Source organism: Gossypium hirsutum, chromosome D01 (genome assembly GCF_007990345.1).
Source record: "Gossypium hirsutum isolate 1008001.06 chromosome D01, Gossypium_hirsutum_v2.1, whole genome shotgun sequence".
NCBI lineage: Eukaryota > Viridiplantae > Streptophyta > Magnoliopsida > Malvales > Malvaceae > Gossypium > Gossypium hirsutum.
In genome coordinates, this window is record NC_053437.1 from 44,088,402 (window position 1) to 44,115,524 (window position 27,123).

The 27,123-nt window shown below is 33.2% G+C and overlaps 3 protein-coding genes and 1 pseudogene across 4 annotated transcripts; 2 read left to right on the top strand and 2 right to left on the bottom strand.

Annotated features, from left to right (window-relative positions):
• Positions 1-1,507: 1,507 nt before the first annotated feature.
• LOC107921125 (transcription initiation factor TFIID subunit 15-like) lies at positions 1,508-6,021 on the bottom strand (annotated as a pseudogene).
• Positions 6,022-7,650: 1,629 nt separating this feature from the next.
• LOC107921598 (glutathione S-transferase U9) lies at positions 7,651-8,414 on the top strand. The gene is made up of 2 exons (XM_016851430.2): positions 7,651-7,974; positions 8,055-8,414. Exons 1-2 carry the CDS (start codon positions 7,651-7,653, stop codon positions 8,412-8,414), a joined length of 684 nt encoding a protein of 227 aa, XP_016706919.2.
• A 3,332-nt stretch (positions 8,415-11,746) lies between these two features.
• Positions 11,747-12,814, bottom strand: LOC107921895 (BRASSINOSTEROID INSENSITIVE 1-associated receptor kinase 1-like). Its single transcript, XM_041086378.1, has 2 exons — positions 12,790-12,814; positions 11,747-12,406 (listed from the first exon to the last, which is right to left on the bottom strand). The coding sequence occupies exons 1-2, from the start codon at positions 12,812-12,814 to the stop codon at positions 11,880-11,882; spliced, it is 552 nt and encodes a 183-aa protein (XP_040942312.1). The 3' UTR covers positions 11,747-11,879.
• Positions 12,815-16,983: 4,169 nt separating this feature from the next.
• Positions 16,984-21,209, top strand: LOC107922146 (adagio protein 3). Of its 2 annotated transcripts, XM_041086281.1 has the most exons (3): positions 17,022-17,387; positions 19,285-20,581; positions 20,661-21,209. In XM_041086281.1, the coding sequence occupies exons 1-3, from the start codon at positions 17,104-17,106 to the stop codon at positions 20,727-20,729; spliced, it is 1,650 nt and encodes a 549-aa protein (XP_040942215.1). In that variant the 5' UTR covers positions 17,022-17,103; the 3' UTR covers positions 20,730-21,209. The 2 variants fall into 2 exon arrangements, with proteins under 2 accessions (XP_040942214.1, XP_040942215.1); XM_041086280.1 differs by having other exon boundaries at positions 16,984-17,387; positions 19,285-21,209.
• The last annotated feature ends 5,914 nt before the right edge of the window (positions 21,210-27,123 follow it).

Sequence of the window (27,123 nt, forward strand, 5' to 3'; positions counted from 1 at the left end):
TGATTGTTTATTTGATTTAATTTGTATTGATTATTTTTGTTTACTTTTAAATTAATTTTATTATTGACTAATTTGGATAGGTTCTAGAGTAATATTTGGTGATTGACGTTTTGATTAGTAATAGTTCTCTATGAGATCAATATTTTATACTACTGGGAACAATATTTATACTTGATATCAAAAATATCTATCTAACAATTAAATAAATAAAATTGACTCTGACTAGCCAAAGAATTTTATAGTTCCGTCCTAAGAAAAAGAAAAATTACAAAATTTACCCTAAAACATACTTTGGATTTTTAAATTTTCTAAGTACTTGACCATGCCATCATTCATCCAAATAAATTCGTCTGATTTCAACCAACACTTATTTTCATCATAAACTAAAAGTTTAAAAAAAAAATGGGAAAAGAATGCTTGGAAGTTGACTTTTGGGTTTTTAAATTAAGATCGATTTTGGAAGCCCTAACATATGATTTTGACAAAATCCATGATTCTTAAGCTCTAAACTCCAAAACAATGTCTACTTAGTAGTCTTTCAGAAAAATCTAAGACATACCAAAATCACAAAATTGAAAGTTTCAAATTTGGGTCAAATAAGGAATTTTTTTTGTTTTTGAAACCCAAAATTTCAACTTTGAGATATGAAAAATGTAGGACTTTTCAATTCTTAAAGAATTTGATCTTATTTTCAAAATCCAACTTTCCATGAATCACATTAAAAGTTTAAAGGTTCACATTAAACAAATATCAAATAATAAATAAAAAAGAAGCGAAAGCAAAATCCAAAGTTTCTTAAGGGTTGTCGACTTTTCCGATCACCTAGTCCAACGTCTTTGTTTCAGTTTTCCTTACAAGATTCCTAATTTGTTTTCAACTCACAAGATTTTCTAATTGTAGAAAACTAAAAAAAACCTGCGTAGAAATAATAGTTCGCATACTAACAATTATATGATACATGCATCCATTTACACATATTTATACATTTTTTTATCAATTTAATCACACAAGAGAGAGTAACCTAGGTTCTGAGGTCAATTATTGGAAAAACTGGTATGAAAACCATTTGAGTTGACATAATAGAATTTTAATATTGTTCATAATAAATCAGATCTACTATAGTATTTGTGTTTGTAAGTATTGGAAAGGATCTTCCTTTTTTCTTTTCAAAATTGTATTTTTGATACTTATTTGTCACAAAGTAATATCTTTTTTAAAATGAAATAAATATTAAAAAAATACTCATATTCCAAACTATGTTCACATATCCAAAATGTATTCTCATATTTACGAATTGTTTTGAGTTGTAATAAAAGTTCATTTCATTTATGTAGAATTATTTTTTAAATATTAAAACATTATTTAAACGGTAAATATTAAAATTAAATTAATTTTTAGAATTAAACACATTTCATTTAATTTTTGAATAATTTTTAATTTATTATTAAAATGACAAACATCATCAATCACACCTTTAAAGAAAATTGATATTTCTTGAGAAATCATCTCACGGTAATAAAAACCATTTTGATGTCTTAAAGAAATGTTTGAAATTTTACACATTTGAATACAGAGATAAAAGTAGAGTCCGGAGTTTCAAGAATGTTAAATTCCTATTCTTCTGTTAAAAAGACTACCAGAAAAGCTTAGAAACAGCACTGCAAATCAAGTTAACAATTTCAAAATTCCTGTTCTTCCTTTCTCAGTCAAAGTACCTGCTCCGGTCTCGGTCTCGGTCTCTATCTCGCTCATAATTATAATCACGCCTCCGATCCTTTCCCCTATCCCTCTCTCTACTTCGACTACGGCGTCTTTCCCTATCTTCACGCTCTCTATTCTTGCTACTTTCTCTATCTATGCTTCTTTCTCTTCCATTCCTGTCAATTACACCTGCCAGATACCCACTTTTACTACAACATTATGATACTCCAAAACATCAAAACACTGCAAAAGGTTTAAGTAAATACCTTGTTTTATTTAAATCGAGAAAAAAAAACACCTTTTCTTTACAGGGTAAAAATTTAGAAAAGAGTTGTTTTCTTTAGGTTGAATAAAAGTGAACTACAACTATATGAAAGTTTTCAATGAGTACCTATCTGGGCTAAATATGATACGAAATGTGGTCACCACCCATATGTATATAGTCCAACTAATCTGGAGCCTAGAAACCTAAACTAGGAGGACCCTATATCTTTCATTTCCAGTTTGTCCAGTTAATTAAATAACCTTGACATGTATGACGATCGGTATCTAAAACAATGCAGCGCCAAATGAAGTAGTTGTCAACATAATGAACCCAATACCTAGTTCATCAACCTCCCAGCCAGCACGGCCTGAACCTGGTAGCACTCGAGCAGCTTCAGCTTGTTGTGTTTTTGCTCGGAACTTTTTCTTGAGATTGCCAAACTCATCATGCATCTCACCATCATCCTGAGATTAACACATAAATAATTACCATCAAATTAAGATATTCAATGAACTAAGCTTCAAGTAATGACAACAGAGATGTATTATTACATCTTCTGCCTCACGTCGACGTCGCCTTGTTTCCTCTATCTCTTCTTCATCAAGTTCTTTGTAACCACCAGCACGTCCACCTCTGTTAGCCACAGGTTTAAAGCAAACGTAAGATGCTTTGCACATAGTAGTAAAAGTTGAAGGGTAGAAGGAGTGAAAGCTCAGTGATACTGTAGTAAAATGACATAAACAAACTAGCATTTCACCCCATCAAACGTGTCAAATCAATGAGATGTGAATAAAATTAAAAGAAAAGAACACAGAAGAGGAAATGAATCCAATGCTCTAATAATAAAATTAATTAACAAGTTGAAGAATACCGTGAAAGCACATAACAAGAATGCCTATGCAGTAATGGCAGTTACTCCAGAACATCAGTACAGAATCAGGTAAAACCATTTAAAAGGAATAATGCACTTTGTGGGAGAATGTATGCAATTCAGGTAATAAGAGGAAACTACATTTATTTTCAGTTTTCCCTCAAATGAAGTGAATGTCTAACTAACTAAATTTAGGAATCTTCTTGCTCAGTAGATAGCCAGTTGCACAACAAATTCCACCAAGTTCAAATAACGGTAATGAGTAGCTAAGGAGAAAATGATGGAACAAACTTTAGAAAGTTGAATACCAGTTGTACTAACAAAACCCAATCAAGCCAATAAAATAGGGTCTAACCAGCATATCAAGCCCTTAGTATCATCGCAAAGCAAAATAATTGACAAACATATTTAAGGAAAAATGATGGACACCAGAGTTCCAAGACATTGGCTCAAATAAATAGTAAGAAAGTAGATAAAGGAGTTCAAGAGGAAAAAAAAGAAAAGAAATAGAAATAGAAAAAAACTGCCTGCCTGACTACATATCAAGGAGCAAAATTGATGCACAGCAAACAAATCTCAAAGCATAAGCCATTTTTGTTCTGAAAAATATTTTTCAGTGAAATACTTAAAATAATAATGACAAAGGAAAGAATAGTTTGTGGTCCAGGCCGTTGTGTGCCCTCTAATCATGAAAAAAGAATTGCTAAACTATGAAAGAGATGAAGTACAGGAAAATGGAAGAATTAGCTGGTGTATTGGAATTTTCTTTTATTTTCAATCTCCTTCCAGTAGAGGGAGTGTGGTACAAGTTTGTTTTGGAAAAGGATCAGTAAGCAAAGCCACGTTTTAGCAACTTTATATGTATTGGTGAAGTTGAAGAACAAAAGGGGGTGTCTCATGCTTGATTGGCAATAGCAAAGGCAACAATATCAATACTGTCAATGAAACATGGTTCTCAGCCTTCTCACCATAACTCAGAAAAGATAAAAAGACACCAAAGAGAAATCATCGGAAAAAAGAGAAATTGAGGAAACGAGTTAATACAAATGCCCATCCAAAACCAAAAGGTAAATCAAAGAAAAAAGACACACTTGTAAGATTGATGACTTATTCATATATGAATTAAAGGTCAAAATCACCTCAAGGATACTCTTACAATTAGAATGAAATGAAGCAAATGATCAAGCTACACAAAGCCAGCCTAGAAAAGTAAATCAACAATACAAAGACAAAAGATCAATTTTTCAATGAAAATATCCATGAGGTTTCAATTTGTATCTAAGATTCAAATATATCAATTACTTATCAATACCTCACACCGCCCTCATTGTGACCAGGTTTGTTAGTGTTGCAAATATTGCATTTCATATGCTTAGCCCAGTTGATGTTACCACACCTGTTAAACAGAAATTCAAAGAATTGACATAAATAACATTGCGCAAAAGATGACTTTGTATTCAAATATAAAAACACACCAGCATTCTTAACATTGGTAGAGTTAGAAATGTTAAAACATTTAAAGCACCATAAAAACCATCCCTAGTGGCTCCTAACCAATTTGCACAATACAGCAAAATATTAAAGACATCCCTTTGGCTAAGCTCAAGTAGCAAGAGAGGGGGCATGCTAGGCTAGAGATCTCAGGTTCAAGCAGTAGTGCTCTCCTTTATACCAAATAAACAGAAAAACTAAAAGGAAATATTGACTTCCCTACGACCACACAAAGACCAGAAAAAATAAATATTTCACTTGAGCATTAGAAGTCATACATAGGGCAAGGCCAATCATTTGGGCCAAAAAGTCCACCGGTAGCAGCTACTGCTCGGCCATGACCTCCAGAATCAGGAGCACCACAACCCCGCCCACGACCACCGGCCCCTCCGCCACCAGATGCACCTGCAGGTCGAGCAGTTCCGCATCGATTGCACACACCACGAAATGAAAAATTGACATTGGAACAACTGCAACCAGAAAAAATATATATTATATGAATTATGGACATAACAATCAGAGGTAAAGACAACTGGAAGGAAAAGTTATAAAAAGAGCAAGAAGAAGCTGCTCACCAATATCACATCACAGACCTTGTATTCGGACAGAGCCAATCTCCCTCCTGTTGCCACATCTTCGCTGAAGAATCAAACCGACCTCTACCCCTTCAACCACCCCCATCCATGTCCTTTGCTGCATCGTCCTCAAATCCACCACCATCAGCAGCTGCAGTTGGAACATCTACACCAGCATTACTACTCTTACTCTCTGCCATAAAAACACCAATTGTGCTCCCATGGAAATCCTTGCCATTAAACCATTCAACAGCAGCTAACGCAGCATGTGGATCCTCATAAGTAACCGTTGCATCACCTTTTGGCTCATTTGTCACTTTATCTCGGTATAACCATACCTTAGGTCGACCAGTTCGCTTATCTTTCTATAAAATCAGCAAAAATATGACAATAAGTGGCAGAAAACACAAACAACTGCACACATTTTGTTTTTACATCAAAGCTTTATGAATACCTTTAGCAAGCCAATGGTTCCAAAATACTCGGCTAACATACTTTCATCAGTTCCCTCAGGTAAATTACAAACATAGATGGAACCATTTGTAGGGTATCCTCTTCCTGAGTTGCTTGCCATAGTTTCTTCACCTCATCAAAATCCTTCTCGAAAGTTCTAAACAAAATTAAATGCTTCGCTAAATTTATAATTAGAAATAAATGTAAAAAAATGCTTAATTGATACTGCATAGTGCCATTAACAGAAAATATTATAAAATATTATAAATATTACAACGAAATAAACACAGATAGATCTCACCTTAATTCTTTTTCTTATTTTTTAGAGGAAAAAGAAAAGATTGAAGATAAATCGAAATTTTAAACTAAATAAATTAAAAACGCTAAAATTTAGAATAATCGGGAAACATAGATAAAGATCTGAAGCGTAGAAATTAAAGGAAAGGAGACAAGGTATTCTCACTGGTAGTAGAGGCGCAGGCGGCGGTGCTGGAAGATCAAATATGTTAAAGTGATGACAGCGGTGATTTCGTCGACAGCGAAACCGGCGGTTTCTTTTGTCTTCCTCCTCACGATGCGACTTGTGGATAGGGCTTCGTTTTGTTATAACGGGTGCTGCCGAGAGTGGCGTCTCTCGCTCCGGTGCGGCTATTATTAATTAATTAAGCTCTTATATTTTTTTAGTGTATCTTATTTGGTTACTAAATTTGATTTAATTACTTAATTTGATATTAGATTCAACAAATATTTAACATATGATCTAATAAAGAAATAAAAATATTTGAATACTAAATTCAACATTAAAATTGATAAAAATAAATAAATTTCGAACTGAAAAAACTCTAATATTAAAGTAAATATTAAAATCAAATTCATATATGACAAAAAAAACTTAAATTCAAATTTCAAATAATATATTAAAATAATCATTTGTTCAAACAATAATATTACAATTGCTGAATAGATAAATTTGTTAAAATTAAAAGAAACTAAATCTTTTATCTAAAAATACTCTTTGAAGCTATTAATGCAAATTCAAAACTTTTATGGATATAGAATCACCACATCATACTAATTTCGGTCTTCTAACGATTTTAAGGGGAGTCCATGAGTTCCCTTTTGAGTTGGAACAAAAGCTGAAATTCGATAAACCGACTTATTCATTATTTGGGTTGCTAGTAAATTGTAGGGTTAAATTACACTAATAGTTACTTAACTTTGGTTCTAATAACAAAATAATAACTCAATTTTTAATTCAATCATTAAACTTTAAAAAAAAACTAACAAATCAATCACTAACGTTATCAAAAAGTGACAAATCAGTCACTTGTTTTGTTATTAACTGCCGTTGTCAACCATTAGTGACTGACTTGTTATTTTTTTGAAGTTTGGTGACTGAGTTGAAAGTTAAATGACTATTTTATTATTGGAATCAAAGTTGAGTGACTGTTGATATAATAAAGGTTAGTATAAATTTTGACTATAGGCTAGATTTTAAAAATGACCTTGAATATTTGAGTTTAATCCCGGTATACTTTCTAAATTTTTAATATATTATGTATTTTATCCTACATAAAAAAATTAAATCTATAATAATATATAATATTATAATATAAATATTAAAATATGTAAAAAATGGTAAAATGGATATATATAATTTTAATAAATAGAAAAGTATATAAAACTATCAAATATTGAACTAAAAATAATATAAATAGTTTTCAAAAAATATGAGAGAGTTTAGGTAAATTTTAAGCCTATAAGTTGGCTTATATTAAGTCAAGTATAAAATATGTTAATATCATACACAAACTCAACCTAACTCGGCCTATGAACTCATCCATTGCATTAATTATACAGTCTCTAGTCTTTTACCTCTAAAATATATAATAACTTATAACTAATATTTTTAGAACGAGACAGATGGTCGAATCAATCAGGTCATCGGTTTTTCGGTCTGACCAATTTGATTAAAAAATTATTAAAATTTTAAAAAAATAGTTTAATAATATTTGATCTAATCGGTTCAAAACCATTACCTGAACCGGTACTCCTTTTGGTATTAAACATCATTGTTTATAACCAAGATAATTGATTAATCCCTACATCAACGAGATTATGAAGTCATGTGAAGAAACGTAGATTGGATATAGTTCACATTGTCCTGGCTAACTAAACTTGTTATTCTATTCAGCAAGTTGACTTTCTTTTTAATTTCTATGTTCAACACAAGAGAGAGGTGGACTGAATAAGTAGTTGTTCACATGGACGCCATGTCCAACTAAAGGTGTGGGATGGAGAAGCAGAACAAAGTGCTGCTACTCGGAATATGGGCGAGTCCATACACAAAAAGGGTAGAGTTGGCACTCAAGCTTAAAGGCGTATCCTACGAGTATGTTGAAGAAGATATGTTTAACAAAAGTCCATTGGTGTTCAAGTACAATCCTATTCACCAAAGGCTTCCAATACTTGTTCACAATGGAAATCCCATTGTTGAGTCGCTTGTCATCATTGAATACATTGATGAAACTTGGAAAAATGGCCCCCCAATTTTGCCTGCTGATCCCTACAAAAAGAGCCAACTTCGCTTCTGGGCTACCTTCATTCATCAGTCGCAGGTACGAATATACACCAATATCTTTAAAAACAATGGATGTTCACTATCATTTTAATTAATTTCATATTTTATTGGGTGTAGTTGTTTGAGACAATGGTTAAAGTTTTGAAATCTGATGGAGAAGAACAAGAAAAAGACATAAACAAGATGTTGGAGACAATAAAGGTATTGGAGGAGGGACTGAAGGACATTTTCCCAGACGACAACAACGTGGGATACCTTGACTTTGTAATATGTTCAGTGTTTAGCTTCCATGTTGCCATGGAAGAGGTCCTTGGGATTAAAATGGTAGACTCGGAGAAGACCCCACTGCTACACTCTTGGGTGACGAAGCTAAACCATTTAGCTTTGGTGAAAGAGACAATGGCTCCCAACCACATACTGGTTGAGGTTCTTAAGGTCGTCCGACAGAAAGCACTGAAAGCCGCTTCTGCTACTTGATCTAAGAAATAAGATGTTATTTTGTAATGTTGGGATAATAATTTCCAAGGCAGATCATGATAAAATCACTATATTTTTTTTATTATATTGGCTCCTGTGGTTTATCAAATCTTCTTTACTTCTTTGCTGTTTTGTCTTGCCAATTGTGATCGTTAGTTTGTAGGATTTTCCCAATGCCATTCTTAATGTCTTAATACAACTATTTTAATGTTTTTATTAGGGATAACCCAAATCGAATATATATATTGTTGAGAAGGGATTATATGAAATTATGATTCTACGCTATCATTATCCTTATTCTTTTTCAATAGGTGCATGATAAATTAGATTTTTTCTCCTGATTTTGTATTTTTAGTTCGATTTGAATTTTTTCAAAGGAAAAAGTTAAAAATTAAGAGAAAAAATCTGATTTGCCATACTCCTATTAAAAAGGGATAGAGATGACGTGGAATCATAGTTTCATACAAATTTTTTTCTCATATATTGTTAGTGTGAACTTTTAGTAAGAAATATCTCAAACACAAATGGAACACGAACAATAACTTGAACAACAAAACGAATCAATAGCACAAGGCTCCAAAGCGTGTCTCAAGCCACTATCTTCAAGGTTCTATTTGCCCCCCACCTATACTTGGTGTGTAAATGAGTTTCAAGCAAATGAACATCGAGAATATAATGAGGCCAAGTGACTATTTGCGTTTTGCACAAACAAAAATAGTCCATTGCGTACCGAGCAAAATATAACAAGAAAATTAATTTCACAAGGAATTTCCATAAACAAACTATAGTTTAAATGAAAGAAGAATAAAAAGAACTTTTGATGAGAAATTTTTTATATATCATCTAAATAAAATCTCATTTCTATTTATAAGAATCCTCGTGACTCTTCCTACAAATATAACTTTTAATAGGTACATGTTTTATGAATAATCACATCTTTTAAAGAGACATAATAATTCAACTAATACCTCTTAAATAGATACAATTATTAAAGTTAGAGATACAACTATTTAAGTAATATCTCTTAAATAAACATAACTATTTAATTTTTTTTATTACAAAATCAAGTGATATAACTTATTATTATGAATAATCATAACTCTTTGATCAATAACCAACAATATAACTTTTAATTAGTTACACTCTTTCATTTATAGTTATTGGAACACTATAAATATTTGAAAATGTTCCAACATGTCATATCTGTAAAATTTTAATCCTTCATTTATTTTTAGCATTAAATTTGATTATTATTATTTTAATCCAATTTTGATTTAATCAAACTATCCATTAAATATCTAAATACGCTAAATATCCCCATTTATCGAGTATAATAATATTTTTAAATTTCTTCCAAAAAATATTTTTAAATAAATTTAAGAAAATAAATAAAATTTTTAAAAAGTAAAAGGATAATGGATTCAAATATTGAAATCCAAATCTCTTATATGCAAAAATAAAATAAATTCGAATAATGATGTCATTAACATCGTTAACTTGTACTAACGTAATATTAATGGGTAATTTTATAGTGACACATGGCAATTTCTTAGTATGAACAAAAATTAAAAAATTAAAAATCTTTTAAAAATATAAATTAATTTACAAAAGTTTAGGTATCAACCATAGTGGAGCTAGGGGCTGAACCCTCCTAAAATGGAAAAATTTTCATTTAAATTCTTTATAATTTATAAAATTTTAAATTAGTAATGATAAAATTACATTTTGGCATCCTAAAATGATAAAAATTGATTTAATCATTTAAAAATTTTAAAGGTATAGACTATTAAAATGATGAATTTACATTTTTACTATCATAAAAATATATAATTTAATTTCGCGGCCTTAAAAAAAATTCTAGCTCCGTCACTAGTTACCTATTAGGTAATTTTAAACAAATTCAAGAGGCAAACTACATGCTAATCTTTAAAATTAACGTCATTAATAAATTGGAGAAATGCATTTGGCGAGATACAAAATTAGATACCAACTAAGTATAAAAAAAATTTAGGTACCAACAAATATTTTTAGACAAGTTTAGAGGTAAAGCATGATATTAACCCATATATAAAAGAGGGGGGCAAAAAAGCGAAAGGGAAGAGGGGGTGAGGAGTGAGGACCATAGAATTGAGGGATGAGATGATGGGTTCGTTTCCAGTGCCGGCCACGGCCACCAGCCTGACTTTAAAATAAATATCTTATCCCACCTTGATGACGTGGAAGCCCTCAGGTGCCAGATTCAGTTTAGATTTTTTTTCTTCCTTTTGTAGTTTGATACGTGTTTCTCACTACACTGATGTGGACGCTTTCTCTTTATTTTTTGCCGCTCCTTTTCTTATTTAATTACCAGACCGCCATTCTCCTTTTTTTGGTTTAATTCCTTACCATCACTGCATTGAGGGCACGTTTGGTTCGCTGTATTGGATTAGAGGTGTATTGGAATAGAGGTGTATTGGATTAGAGGTGTATTGGAATAGAGGTGTAATAGCAAATCAACTGTTTGGTTGAATGTAATGGAATAGAGGCGTAATAGTAATCTTGTGTTTGGTTGAATGGAATAGAGGTGTAATAGCATAATGGAAAAAACTAAAATGACTAGAATACCCTTAGCATAAATTGGTTTAGGTAAATAATTATTGTTATTGTTATTAAATTTTAATAAGATTATTAATATCAATAATAAATAATTTAATCATATTTTAACATAATTATTATTAAATATATTATAATTAAAATATATAATTTAATAAAATTTTTAATAATCAATATTCTTATATGAATTTATATACTCATTTCCTTTTATATATTAATATACCACATTAACCAGTTTATATTTATATCAATGGCAAAAAAAATTTGGGAGAAGATTTTTGAGGACGGCTTTTGTTTGCAAATAACATCATTCATTCTGTGGGGAAAAATTATGAATGAGCCTGCTTATTAATTACCTTTTTTATTTTGTACTGAAGTAGTTGCCACTGGTTCAAAAGTCGATATATATGTAATATTATTAAAATAATATTTTTTATTTTAATTATTTAAAAATATTTTTAATTAATGCAGTGTATATGAATATACACATTTAATTAGTTTTATTTTTAATAAAATTTTTCTAATTTATTCATTCAATTTTAATCACCTTACAATTTATTCATTGTATTATATCTACAGATCCAATTTTAATATATTGAATATTTGTTTTTTAATCAAGTTCTTTACTTGATTATATCTAATGTTCCAATTTTAAAAAATTCGAATATGTATGTGCATGCACATTTATACCAGAATACATATTGAAAGAGAGAATGTGTGAAGGGCAAATGACTTGATACATAATAGAAGGTCAAACCAGAAGATAATTAAAATTTATTACACATCATACTCAATCAAGTGCTTTTAAGAAAGAAATTGATTTATAACACACATGGACATGCATAAATAAATAAGCAAGGAAAGAAAAGGGAATTACTTTCTATCACTCAAAAGGTCAAAGAGTTTTCCACCATATATCTCAAAATAGCTAAGCCACAATTTAAATCTCTGACTATGATAAACAGGCTGATGCAAGAATCTAATGAGGTCTTGTGCAGCTCTGAGAGGTAATGGCTGCATGACATCATCATCATTTGCAAGCCGAGCTAGATCGAAAGCCCTCTGTCTTGTAATGAGTTCAAGAAGCATGACACCGTAGCCAAAAACATCAGTTTTCTCTAATGACTTTCCAGTTGATAGGTATTCAGGAGCTATGTGACCAATTGTGCCACGAACAGCAGTTGTGACGTGCGTATCTTTGTAGTGCATTAATTTGGCCAATCCAAAGTCTCCGACAACTACTTCAAATTCCTCATCCAACAATATATTTGCAGCCTTTACATCACGGTGTATAATCTTAGGGTCACAATGATCATGCAAATATGCAAGCCCCCTTGCAGCTCCTAATGCAATCTGTTTCCTTACAGCCCAATCAAGTGGTGCTTGAGATTCCGGACGTTCTAGACAATGTAAAAATCAGATCAATAGATGGTCCATTGTAACAAGAGTTCAAAAAGTATTTGGCATCCACGAATTTCTAACAATTCCACTTCGATTCAAAGACAATCCACATTCACCAAGCACATGAATTTAAAAATAACAAATGTTATAATACAAGTTTCCAGTAGGTGATCAGTAGCTCAGAATATCATCTCAAACTGAAGAAGCAAAAGAGAAGATATTTGATAATTGAGGCTAACAATAGATTTAATAATTAACAGTCAGAAAAAAATTGGCAACCTGAAGAACATACATATGATAAATGGCGCACCAAATACAGAGAGCATAGCACAAATGTGAAACATGAGACTAAAGAAATAAACGAGGAGAAAACAGCCAGTACCTCTTAAACAGGAACCTAAAGCCATCTTAGGCAATATTATAATCAGATTTTAGATCTGAGCTCAAAGGCACCTTCTTAAAAAACAGACCCAGATGTAAAAAAGCTCAGGATCAGCAATATACCAAAAAATTGGCAAATGCAAAGAAAAATACAAAGGAATATCTCAACTCCTAATCAAATATCTATATAAATACAAATAAAAGTGAAGCAGGCCTCAAAGTTAAGCACAATTAAAAGCTAATAATAATTAATAATAATAATAATAAAATCGAGAACAAACCTGATGGAATTGGAGCTGTAGGTGTGATAGGAGGCGTCAGAGCAGGTGGAGGATTATTCAACCGATTATTAGCAAAACTGTGAACAAAAGAAGCAGCAATTCAAGAGGCTAGCCTAAGAGTACAGATATGATAAAACAGTGGCGACGAGGATCAGAAGTTAGGGTGAGAGAAACATGAAATAGCATAAGAGAAAAACCTGATGGGAGTGAAGAGTGAAAAGGAACCATTAACTGGAATATCTCCTTCTAGCTTATTGTTTGAAAGATCCCTGCATGGCATAATACAACATCCTGCACCATTTAAAATACTGTAAAGAAGATTTATTTCATCACATAAACAGATAACAACAAAGAAGTTAAAATCATATCATGAAAACATTTAAAATACTGTAAAGCGCTAAAGCTCCACTATAACTTGAAAGATTCAAAACAACAAACAGGGTTCAAGACGACATCAGACATGGATGAAGACAACGCATTGGTTAATTTAACCAAACTGGATATCGAGAATTAGAACGTAAAATTGTATCGAAAACTTTCGCATAAATTAGTTAGCGTGCAAGTATCTCTTCAGTCAAGCCAATTACAGCACCAAAGCTAATTGAAATTTAAAACAAACAGTCAACCTTATGCCACTGCTAAACCAATCCAATAGCTACTAAATTCATCTAATTTGAATCATATACATTAAATTTAACAATAATTCCATTTGCAAAGTTCAAAGTTCAAACAAGAAAATAAGAGGAAATAATCATGACGAACCTTCCGCATTTCCTGAAACTCTGAAAACCAAATCCAACACCAAAATCAACTGTAAACAAACGGAGATTAACCGCTCCATCATTCTAATTCCGACTATCAAAGAGCTAAATCTCACATATTGATCGTTAACCGAATCAAGTAGCAAAAAAAAGGAAACTAAAGAAGAAATTAACAAACGATGAAATTCAAAAACACTCTCTCTGAACTAAAACAAAAAAAGAAGAAGGTTAGATTAAAAATTCCAGAAAGTTCTTGGCTTCACTCTCTCTAGTTATCGTCTAGAAAGTAATTACAGTATTTTTTCTTTTTACGCTCCGAGTATTATGAAAGAAAATAGAGAGAAGGAGAGGGAAAATTTAGTGTTTGGTAAGAGGGAAAACGAAAGAAAACAAAGGAAAAGGCAAGAAAATAAACTGGGACCAAATCGGCAGAAAAGAAAAGCAATGAAACAAGGAAGCAAATCGGATGAAGGTGGAAAGCAGAAGAGAAACAGAGGGGATCGGGGGAGGGTAAAAGAGGGAGGGTTTGCTGAAGCGTCACCTAATCTGGGCAGAAGGGGGGAATAGAAATCGGTGCTTTTTACCGATTAGGAAAGTAACGGAATCCACGCGTATTAGCAATACGCTGAACCAAACGGCGGATTAGAAAGGTATTAGGTGGGGCCCACCAATTAGAGGTGTATTGGCATAGCCAATACACCAAACCAAACAAGCTGTGAGTTTAGAAAAGTTTAGGAGAAAAAAATAATCACATTCATAATAACTAACCTTCAATTTAATAATTTTAATTAACATTATGATCTTAAGAACATAAATAATCCTACCCCCATAGAGCAAGCAATGATTGTAATATCTTTCGGTCATCAAAATTTAAAAATGAATTAATTAAAATTATTTATAAGAAAAAGAGGTAATAAATTATTCATAAATCTTAATATTAATTAAAGATTTGAATGTAAATATTTTATGAATTAAGAAAAAAATTAAAATAAATGAATCTTCATTTAGAAAAGAAAATTTCAATTTCATTGTTTTGCATGCAAAAGTTTGTACTCTTACATGCTCTTCAATACTTAGGTTTTGTCTATCATTGAGAGTGAAAAAATATTTTTCTAACTCAAATCTTAATTAAAAATTAAAAAAAGATAAACTACCAATTTATTAAATCAAACCTTATTTATAAACACGATATTTAACCCAAACAACAAATTTTAACTTTTAAAAAAGTGTTTTTAAATGAAGTCACCTTTTTAGGGCGAATTACACATAAAAGCCCTATTTTTTAAAATTTACCGAAATGAGCTTGATATTTTATTATTTACCGGAATGGGCCATTTTTTCCGAAATCGCGTCCACGTCAACGCGATTACTTACGTGGCAACAAATCACGTCCACGTAAGCGCGATTTGCTGACGTGGAAGCAAGTCGCGCTTACGTGGACGCGATTTGCGCCGTATGTGAACAGTACCCATCGGTCAAAAAAGTGATCATTTATGTTTTTTAGCTTGGAAAACTTTGAAAGGCCATAGCTTTTTGCTCGGTTGTCCGATTGAGACGATTTTTTTTATTTCGAATAACTTTTCGAGATCTACGCTCTGACAGCCGAAGGCGGTTTGCCGCAGTTTTCGTCGAAAAAGATCCTTTTTTACCTCTAAATTTTGATTTTTTCGGTTTAAAATTGAATTTTAAAACATTCAAATCATTATTTTCCTTATTTATTTGAAGTAAACACCGGAATTTTTTTTACAGAATTGTTGTATTATTTTTTCTGATTTGACACGTGTATGGAATAGGTCTGATAAATCGTTAGAATGTAAGTAATATAATTAAGATAATAACAGTATTTTTATAATATGTTAATTAATTAGTTTAGCTTAGTTGGTTAAGATGCTTGCTCTTTTCTCTTAGTACCTTGGTTCAAATCTTGTTGGTAATAATTTTGAATCTTTTTTGTACTTGTTGCATTTATTTTTTTAATCAATTAACTCTTCAATATTACATTAATATATATTATTAGTACAATAGTATAGACGGATTGATAATTTGAGCTACAATATTATGAATATTAACTACAATACATAATTTGAGCTACATATTACAGTAATACATATTGGGGCAAAAAACCAAAAAAGCCCTATTTTTAAAAAATTTACCGAAATGGGCTATTTTCCCCGAAATCGCGTCCACGTCAGCGCGATGTGTCAGCAAATCGCGTCCTTGTAGGCGCGATTTGTGTCCACGTAAGTAAAGCGCTCTGACGTGGACACGATTTGCTGACACATCGCGCTGACGTGGACGCGATTTCGGAAAAAATGACCCATTCTTGTAAATAATAAAATACCGAGCCCATTTCGATAAATTTTTAAAAAATAGGGCTTTTTTTTGGTATTTTGCCCACCTTTTTACCCCATTAAATATTCTATTTTACAATATTATGTCTAAAATTAATATTTTATCTTCTCAAAAGCACGTTTTGACAATAATGATAAACACCATCAAATATTTCAAAAGCACTTTTTAAAGGTTTTTTCACAACTAACTATTAGTCAATCCATAGACTTTGTAACGAAAAAATAAAAAACAAGAAAATAAAACTACAGAAGAGAAGATAACCCGACCTTTTTGCGGGGATAATACTTGTGTTCTTATCTATTTCATCTAAGGGTGTGTTTAGTATTATTTCTAAGAAGTATTTTTAGAACAAAAATATTTCTAAACAAGCTATTTTATCAGATAAAAAAGTGCTTCTTCCAATTAAAAAATTGACCCAAAAATGTTTTTTCAAAAACTGAACACTTTTTTAAGAAACTGAAAATTTTAACTTCTCTACAAAAATATTCTTTTACCAAAAACACTTTTGAGAATAATTCTTAAACTAGACCTAAATTTATCGTTTACAAATATTTTAATATAATAGGTCGAGCTCATTAATCTACCGTTAACATGAATAATATCTTTGAAGTATAATAATGATATATGGCTATTTTTTTAAGTTGGGAAAATAAAAAATTAAAAAAATAAAATGATAATTCGGAAAAAAACAAGTAAAATAAAAAAATGATCTAAAAACTAATACTTGGTAATTACAAAGGTTGGAGTGAGAGCACAAATGGAGGCATATTTGCAAATATGGTAGGTAAATAAGGGCATTTTGGATAAGAGAAATTCAACGCGTAAAATATCTTCCCTTCAACAATAACAAAACTTGAAGAAGGTAAAGCCCACACCTCCCATAGAAACAGGGGAAAAAAATAAAGCACCAAAAAATAGAAAATGTCTAAAGGAGAAGAAGTGATGCAAAGCAGTGGAAAACGGCAACGATTTGCAAAAGATGAAGTAAAACGACAAGAAATGGAGGAACAACAACAACAAGAAGATGATGATGAAGAAGAAGAGAGCCAGCTTCCGAAGAAACCAGGACTATTGTATTACCCTACAACTCCGACTTCTTTCGTTGTTTCCGATGCTTTGGAGCCCGATTTCCCTATTATTTATGTCAACAAAGTCTTCGAGGTTTTCACCGGTTACCGAGCCGACGAAGTCCTTGGTAGGAACTGGTGAGATATTTTAGTTTCTTTTCCTTTCGTTTTTGAATAATATTTTGTGCTGATTTTTGGAGTAATTGAAGATTTTTTTGAGTAAATTTAAGGGACAGTTGATGATTTCTAGTGATTTGAAGCAACTTTTAGTAATTGATCTAAACAAGTTGCAAGTGTTTGTTTATTGGAGCCGTGCTACTCATTTGATGGTGTAAAGGTGTTAAATAGAAAATTCACGGACATTTATTTCTTGCAAGTAGTCAAATATGAAGGTGATAGGAGCTCAAGACTTTTTACAGAACAGTGTTTTTTTTTTTTTTTTGGTTTTTCATTTAGTTAGTAGAAGGTTAAGAGCAAAAAAATAAAGATATGAGAACAGAACAAAATTAGGGATTGATCTTAAGAAAAGTAAATAAATATCATGAATGCTGAACTTATCTTTTGCAGGATATTAAGGTTGAATATGTAAATCTAGGCTCTAAATTGAAGTCATAGATATGAATTATTCGGTCTAAGAACATGAATCATTTCGGTGGTGGATAATATTGAAGTTACATGCAGCCCTAACTGCTCAAGTCTAAGAAAAATAAAATAAAACAAAGACAACATTAGGCGAATTTAAATTAACAAAAAAGTATTTCTTAATGTCAATTACATAACCCTGTATAATAACTTCTGGATCATTTGTGTCAAGGAACATAGAATGGGTTGTATCTCTTGCATACTGCCTTTGCCTTGAGGGCTTGATAATGTGAATCAATGCAGATCTATCAGACTTGTGCTCAAATTAAATTAATAGAAAGAATAGAGGTAGCTGAGTGTTACAGTTTGGATCTTTTGGATCACTGCATCAGAATGTTTTGGTATCATGTCAAAGAACCAGTAAACTTAATCTTGACTTTTAAGTAGTGTTAATTACAATTATTTTGGGAGAGAGGAAGTAGAAGCTGTTTGTTTTTATATAGATAAAATGATGAGTGTGTAGTGAATTGCTTAGTTTCAATCATTGAATCCATTTTAGTAAGTCTACCTTTTCAGCATAGTGAAAGGCATCTATAAAGCATTTTAACCAAGTGAACATTCATCGTGACGACTTTCACATAAATGGTAGAAGATTCAAGATCTAGGGATCATCTACAGCAACTAGTTTTGGTTTCGTCTTGTAGGAAAGTTAGTTCTGCTTCCAATCAAGGCAGTATTATTAAAGAAAGGAAATACGTGCTTGACAATCTTATTGATGAATTCTCCTAAGAGAATTTTCCAACATAATCTTAAGTACTATCTTATTTCAGATGTAGATCAGTATGGGATGAACTAAGAAGAAGCATGTCTGGAGTGAGCTTTGGTTGTCCAAGTTCTTTGCCAATAATCAAAAGGAGGGGTTGCAAGGAGAAGCAGAGAAGTATCAATCTAATTGAACCTCTCCTTTTTGAAAGATGGCTTTAGTGTGTTATTTTAGTCTTCTTTCCAGCTTGAGAAGTAAAAAAGGGAAAAAAAATCTTGCAGGCCCTAAACTACTGTAACTACACGTGAATACCAGTCATCTTCTCTGAATATTTAGCAAAAAGTTTGTCAATGGCAAAGTACTAACTCAAGAATGTTGACGAATTTTGTTTCTTGGTGTTAAAAGGAGCATAGTGTGCTGCAAATTTATCTTTTTCCACTTTGGCTGGGTTGAAAAGGATTTAAGATTTTTATGGTGAACAAGAGACATCCAGCATTCAGTTGTTTTAGTTTTTAATGTGTTAATGTATTTCCATGTTGGCATCCTCTTGGCTAGTATTCACAATTTTGTAATGGAAGTTTTCATTTGCCAATGATGCTTATGCTTCCCTAGCTAGTTGTGATGTTTCTTTATCTTTTAATAATTGCTTGATATAGAGGATCTAGATTGACTCTATGGGATTTCTTTCAGTCGGTTTTTACAGTATAGAGATCAATGTGCTCAAAGACGGCACCCTTTGGTAGATCCTTTTGTTGTTTCTGAGATCCGGAGATGTCTTGAGGAAGGTATTGAATTCCAAGGTGAGCTTCTGAATTTCAGGAAGGATGGCACTCCATTGGTGAACATATTGAAACTTGCACCTATACATGATGATGATGGAATAGTCACACACATTATTGGTATTCAAGTGTTTTCTGAAGCAAAACTAGATCTGAATCGTGTATCATATCCGGTTTTCAAAGAGACTTGTAATCAGCAGTTGGATGAGTCTGCTCAATACTCTCATTTCAGCAATCCACCATTCAGTCAGCATCGAGAAATATGTGGGATACTCCAGCTCTCTGATGAAGTTTTGGCTCATAACATTTTATCTCGGTTAACACCGAGAGATGTCGCTTCTATTGGATCTGTCTGTAGAAGGATACGACAATTAACAAAAAATGAGCATGTGAGAAAGATGGTATGTCAAAATGCCTGGGGAAGAGAGGTCACTGGTACACTGGAAATGATGACAAAAAAGCTGGGATGGGGACGTCTTGCCAGAGAGCTGACCACTCTTGAGGCAGTTTGTTGGAGGAAACTGACTGTAGGTGGTGCTGTGGAGCCTTCACGTTGCAACTTCAGTGCATGTGCAGCAGGGAACCGTCTAGTCCTTTTCGGAGGCGAGGGAGTCAATATGCAGCCTATGGATGACACGTTTGTTCTCAACCTTGATGCTGCAAATCCAGCGTGGCAGCGTGTAAGTGTGGAATCATCCCCTCCAGGGCGTTGGGGCCATACTCTTTCATGCCTAAATGGTTCCTGGTTGGTGGTCTTTGGAGGATGTGGAAGACAAGGATTGCTCAATGACGTCTTTGTCCTTGACTTGGATGCCAAACAACCTACATGGAAAGAAGTTTCTGGTGGTGCTCCCCCTCTCCCTAGATCTTGGCATAGCTCTTGCACAATAGACGGTTCTAAGTTGGTTGTGTCTGGTGGGTGCACGGATGCGGGGGTGCTTCTCAGTGACACGTATCTGTTGGATCTTACTACAGACAAGCCAACATGGAAAGAGATTCCGACATCATGGGCACCCCCATCAAGGTTGGGCCATTCGCTTTCAGTTTATGGGCGTACTAAAATTCTTATGTTTGGGGGGCTTGCAAAGAGCGGGAACTTGCGATTGCGATCAGGTGAAGCCTACACCATTGATTTGGAGGACGAAGAACCACAGTGGCGGCAACTGGACTGTAGTGCCTTCACCAGTGTTGGTAGCCAAAATGCTGTGGTACCTCCTCCTAGACTGGATCATGTTGCGGTAAGCATGCCTTGTGGGAGGATAATTATATTTGGTGGTTCAATTGCAGGGTTGCACTCTCCTTCTCAGCTGTTTCTCCTGGATCCTTCGGAGGAGAAACCATCATGGAGGACACTGAATGTTCCTGGGCAACCACCAAAATTTGCTTGGGGACATAGTACATGTGTGGTTGGAGGGACCAGGGTGTTGGTGTTGGGCGGACACACGGGGGAGGAGTGGATACTCAATGAGTTGCATGAGTTGTGTTTAGCAAGCAGGCAGGACTCGGACTCAAGCTGAGGTAATTTCTCCCATACTATTGAATCATATTTTTGACATGTTTCGCCTGATGCATTGCGTTTTAGTTCATATTGTATAAATTTCATTTGGTGGGGCCAGTTCTGGTTGTACAATGTAAAACATAAATCGAGTGTTGAGTGATTCATCATTACTTGTTTTATGTCATTTACAAATCAAAATGCCCAGGTCATGGTTGTGAAAATGGTCTATGTATTTCTGCTTTACCTACGTTTTAATTTGGTTGGACCTTGCAACTGTAGAACTGAGTTATTCTCCGTCTTGGCTGGGGTTTTAAATACTATTGAAATTTTGAATGCCATTTGTCACCGTGTAATTTGATATATGATTCCTAACTTTTTGAAGCAATATTTTTCCTAATAATAGGAGCATAATGCATTTTTCCATTTTTATTCTGAATAAACGGAAATATGACAGACGAAAAATGAAGAATTAGTATAAATAAATGGGAAAATCCATAGTTGCCAAATCAAAATAAATTAGTATCCGTCGTTCATATTCTTCCTGCAAAATTAAAGAAAAAAGTAAATTAGTATTGATCTCACGGCAACTCTTTCTTCGTCGAGTTTGAAGGTAAGGTTTTATTTATTTATTTATTTATTTTTTTTGTAATTTCATATTCATACTCATTTTTTCCTACGCTAACTGTTATTTATTTTCCGTTTTGAATTATAGAATTAATACAAGGATCATGATCTTAAAAACAGAGCTTTAAGGAAACGAGTGCCAATACTATTCTTATTATTATTATGTTTTAAACTTACCTGGGATTTTATTAAAAAATAAATGCAGGAGAGAGAAAACAACAAACTAAAATATGTTCTGCCAACATCATAACTACTGCCTAAGACACCTACTATCACAAGCTCGATAAAGCAAAATTAAAATTGGAAACAACAAAAGAAAGAGAAAACAACCCTTTCTTTCCTCCTGAAAACCAAAGACTCTGCTCTCAAAGATCAAACCCAGCAACTGCAATCCCTCTCTTTGCTCTACTTGCAGAAAACGAATCGTTGAAACAAAGAACATAATCGAGAGAGAAAACACTTTGGGTGAGCATCAAAGAGAGCTCAAACCGTAAGAAATTTCTCCAATATCCAAAGATCGAAGCCAAAACACATTAACTCGTGAGATCCATTAGTCTTCTATCCTGCTCCATTGCCATCGGAGCTTCTTCAATCTGGAATCTCGGTGACCTCAATCGTCGGTCTTCTCCAGCCATGACATGTGCCACATTATTTGCTTTGCGACCGAAAAACAAAATCGATGTTCTCCAACTCTCTGGAAATCACTCTGATATCTTGAATAATCGGATTAACTGAAGATTTATCCAATGTAGAACTAAGTACCTTCTTTAGTATGTAAATGAGTCACCTTCAATGATCACTCTTCGAAATCCTAAATCCTTTGCGAAAAAACCTGCCTGTTCACATGCCTTAGCCATTGCCATGAATGCATTTGTGATATAGTTGTAACAGTTTGGTTTGAGCAACGAACTAAAATAAAAAAATTCATTAATCGACTTTATTACATTATAAAGAATATTTTTGTACAAAAGCGATCTAACCTAATAAAGTTTGACTACATTGAAAATTTCTAACTCTAAGAAACTTTTTAAATTACAATGTGCCTAACCCCAAGGCGAAGCCACTGAAGGTAGCATCTTCCTATGTGCATGGAACTTTATTGATGATGATTATTGACCTAACACGGTCTTGGTCCCTCATCGAGTTCTTTATCCCGCGAATCTTGCAACCATAGGTCAAAACCTTTGTTCAAATGAATTTAGTGAGTTTCTTTACTGTATTACACGAAAATAGACCCTATATTACAGTGGTTTAAATAGAAAAGAACCAAACACACAATACTTCATGTTTCGTTTATATGATCCCATTTTTTCTGAGTGTCAGAACTCATGTTCTCCTTTCGCCTTTCTTAAATGGGGGAATGATTGTTGAGCGATCATTACTTGGTTTGCTTATGGCCATTTAACTAATTCTAGTAGATTCTCACTTGTCCTTACACATACCACCTACTGTCCACCCTAGCTCTGGCGGATAAACTGACATTCTACTCTTAAAACCTACTAGAAAAGGGCCACGCTTGGCAGTCTTAACCTTATTTCATCTTTTCTATTTTTACCCTTCATTTGGGTTGAAATGTTGTTTGGGTTTCCCCTTGTAGACCACCCTAATTGTTATATCTTGCTTTTAAGGCGCATTAACTCCGCCTACTATAGATCATTTTGGCTTACAGTTTCCAGCAGACTATTAATTGTTTGAGTTTACATTCTTCTTTATATGATTGTTCCCTATGGAACTAACTCTATAACGGCTATGCTCGTACTATGGTTTTCCTTAAAGAGGAATAGTATTGACAAACATATTTGTCTTTTGTGCTGTTCTTATTAGTACCTCTTTTTGTCTATAGGTTTCAACTACCCTTATTTACCAAATAAACTAATCGGAGTACTTATGATCATACTTCTAACATCTAGAGTTCCAGCACTTTTTGATGGTTCTTTATGGAAAATCCTTATATGTGATCCTCAAATAGGTTTTCTTTTGTTTGCCTATACTCTATGCCCTACTAGCATGTCCTTTCTCATGTTTGAATCTTGCTGGGTTATAACCCATGTGCCCTATGACTTCTCCAATTACTATTTTGGTGGATTGATCCCATTTTTAATACCCTTGTCTTATTCAATGAATTCCGCAGAATCCGTTTGCTAACTATAGCTCACCAACATTGGCATTTTCTTTTAACTCGTTTCCCATGTTCGTGAATTTTTTATAATTACGGTCTTGGTGGTATACCCCGTGTTAAATGTCCCAATGGTTTACTTCACGTTTAATATATTGGCAGACTCCATATGCTACCATAGTCGCGTTACGATCTTACTCATTAGGCTCCATGTGTAATGTCCTAGAGGATTTCCCCGTCTTTACTATCTTGGCAGATTTCACCGCTTTTAGTGTCTTGGCCGACTCTTTGTGCTGCCATAATCGAGCTATGGTCTTATAACATTCCCCATGCTTAACGTCCTGACGGACTACTCCATGTTTACTGTCCCGATGGACTGCTCGCTTTTAATGTCCCGATAGACTCTCTCTATGCTACCATAATCGTGCTATAGTCTTACGACATACCCCATGTTTAACGTCCTAGAAGACTACCCTATGTTTACTGTTCCGACGAACTCCATTGGTTTCCATAGCCGATCTATGATCTTACATCTTTAACCTCTTTGAGGTGTCGCCTTGAAGAACCTTACCACTGTCACGATGTTGTCCCATAAAGCTTGCTAACTGCCATCACGATATTACTCCATTAAACTTAATAACCATCGATATCGATTCATCTCATATCTAACCTTGATACTCGAACACCACAATGTCCCCTCCGCAAGGTCTGGAGCTTTACACATCACGAATTGCACTCAGTAACACCGTATAATAGAATCTTAATAGAATTCTATTTCCTTATTAATCCATCCATTCCTCCATTTCGCCACTTTTAACCTTGATGCTTGGGCACTGCAGTGTCCCCTCCGCAAGGTTCGGAGCTTTACACATTACGGTTTGTACTTAGCAACACTGTATGCCGGTATCTTAACAAAATTTCATTTCCCAAATCCTAACTTCTTCTAACCCGTCAATAATCTCCCCTCTGTACCCCACCATTATAATCATACAATGCATGCATATCACTTACATACTATCATGGAGTACATTATCTTTTAAAACATGGAATCATAACTATTTGATGCACATTGAACTACATTAGTGGATACCCATATACCAGGCAATCCTATGTAGGCTTAGCATTCATAATCAGCAGATTTCATACATCATCATAGAACTTAACACAGAATCATGCCAGTCACTCAGCATTTCAGGAATGCATGTTTTTTGGCCTCATTAGATTAGCTTTTCCAAATGCCAAAGCTTCCGTTCTCTTGGTAGCTAAGCATGAAAACCAAAATCATGAGTTAAACTCAGTATTCTCAACTTAAAACTCAATTTTCCAAAAACATGTAGAACCGATTTCTAGGCATCTTTAACTTCATTTTTCTTAATCTTACGTATACAAAAGGACTAAGAACCTTACTAGCTTGCTGGATTCTCTACTTTTTCGACACAAACCTCATGATCATTGCTCTATATAGAGCTTCCCATAATTATCTATTATTTGGAGCAACCTAAGGAAGAAGATGAAGAAGAGAGGAAAATGAAACAAAATGGAGATGAATCCTCCTAGGGAAGTCACTTCTCAGCTATATATAGTCCTTCCCGTATGGTTTTCAACCATAGAGAAACCATTCATTGATAATCATTTTGTCTCTCACTAAGGAACTAGTTGGTTTTAATCCAATCAAACCAGAGTTAGATCTCAACCATATTCAAAATCAATCACTAATTTTTTCCTATTTTTTTAGTAGAGGCCATCATCTTATGACTTCTTTCAATTTAACCCTAATTATTCTTAACTTCTGGATTTAAAGGAAACCAGGTGTGACAATATTTGTGTAAAAAGGTATATGCAACCATTATTAAGCCATTGTTATCTCTTTTTATAACCTCTGATATTGCTGTCTTAGTCATAACACTGTACGCCAAATCAAATTTAAATTTAATATTCTTTTCGTAATCCCTTAAACTCGGCCTAAAAGTTATTGCCGAATCTCAAAGATCACATTGGCTATATTGATTGCACAGAAAATCATTTAGCTATTTTCTTTTAAAAATCGTCGTTGCTAAAAATGTCCTTATTGAGAAAACTGAATTTTTGTTTGAAATTGTTTATCTTTGGAAAACTCAAGTTTTGATTTTTTTTCAGAAAGTGTCGTACTTCAATTAAAACATTGCAACAAATAATTTGCATATCTAAAACTCGTTTTTCATTTTCAAAACATAGATTTAATATATATCTCATAAAATATCAATTCTGTGAGTAGATAGTGTTAAGTTTCAAAAACAAAGAATTGAATTTTGAAAACACCCTTGTTGGGCCTTGCTTGAATTAGTTATGAAAAATCCATCATAAATTATCAATTTCACAATATTTTAAATGATAATTTTTAAACCTAAATCATGCAGAAAAATCCAAAAACTAATCCAAAGTTAAAAAGAAAATCCCAAGCAAAAGTTGACAGTAATAAAAACACATCTCCAAAATATCGAGTACCAAAATAATACATTTTTCTAAAAATGACCAAGAGCTCCTCTGTAAGCCGAGCCTGTCCTAACCTTGATTATTATTTGAAAAGTCAGAATTAAAAAGTGGTGAGCTTTAAAAGCCCAGTGTGAGATCAACATAAATATAATCACATACATATCAGAATAATAAGCTCATCATATCAATCATCATAATAATCACAAGTTCTAATACTAATACTTATGCATGAACATGTCGATACATATTTTAAAACGATGCACATTTTATAAAATTTCCTACCCGTCCCTGCTACACACCAATGTCGTGTTCCCCAAAACTCATCCATCCAAAACACCATTTGTGGACATGCTACCACTAATTTGTAGATTTACTGCCACTGATTTAATTATGTGGACAAGCCACCACTAATTTGTAGATATACTACCACTGCTTCCACCTTTCACAAAATCACACCCCCATGCATGTAATATGACAATTTTCACTTATAACACATGTAGATCACTTATACACTTATGCATGTAAACATGCTCTCATAATCACTTAACACATAATAATCACTTTTAACATGTTTAACATGCTTTTCACATTAGATCATAAATCTTGACTTATCATACACATATACATAAATCACACATGTTTAAAGCATCACATATAACACATAAGCCATATATCACATATCACGAGCATGAGATCTACACATACATCATAATCATAATCACAAACATAAACATATCGATTGTCATGCGTTTCACATAACCACTTGGTTAGAATCACTTGGTATCCATCTCGATAAGTTATACAACTCTTCACGAATATTTAGAGTATTCATATTTTTAATATAATTAAATTATTAATAATAAAATATTGATGTCACACAAATAAATGGTATCGATCCCACACCTTAGATTATAGATTTGATTTGCCTCAATCATTAATAACGGTTTAAATAGATTTATCTCGCAAGACGATCCCACGATCTAAGACTCTCGAAAAGAGAATAATTTCTGATGCAAAGATAGGGGTCTCCCCTACGATTA

What these genes read in the sequence shown, in the direction of transcription:
- LOC107921598 (XM_016851430.2), top strand. Translation starts at nt 7,651, where the DNA reads ATGGAGAAGCAGAACAAAGTGCTGCTACTCGGAATATGGGCGAGTCCA. An exon ending in CCTTCATTCATCAGTCGCAG is followed by an intron (nt 7,975 to 8,054) that starts GTACGAATATAC and finishes TATTGGGTGTAG; the next exon opens with TTGTTTGAGACAATGGTTAA.
- LOC107921895 (XM_041086378.1), bottom strand. Translation starts at nt 12,814, where the DNA reads ATGGCTTTAGGTTCCTGTTTAAGAG. An exon ending in TTTAGGTTCCTGTTTAAGAG is followed by an intron (nt 12,407 to 12,789) that starts GTACTGGCTGTT and finishes TACATTGTCTAG; the next exon opens with AACGTCCGGAATCTCAAGCA.
- LOC107922146 (XM_041086280.1), top strand. Translation starts at nt 17,104, where the DNA reads ATGTCTAAAGGAGAAGAAGTGATGCAAAGCAGTGGAAAACGGCAACGA. An exon ending in GAAGTCCTTGGTAGGAACTG is followed by an intron (nt 17,388 to 19,284) that starts GTGAGATATTTT and finishes GATTTCTTTCAG; the next exon opens with TCGGTTTTTACAGTATAGAG.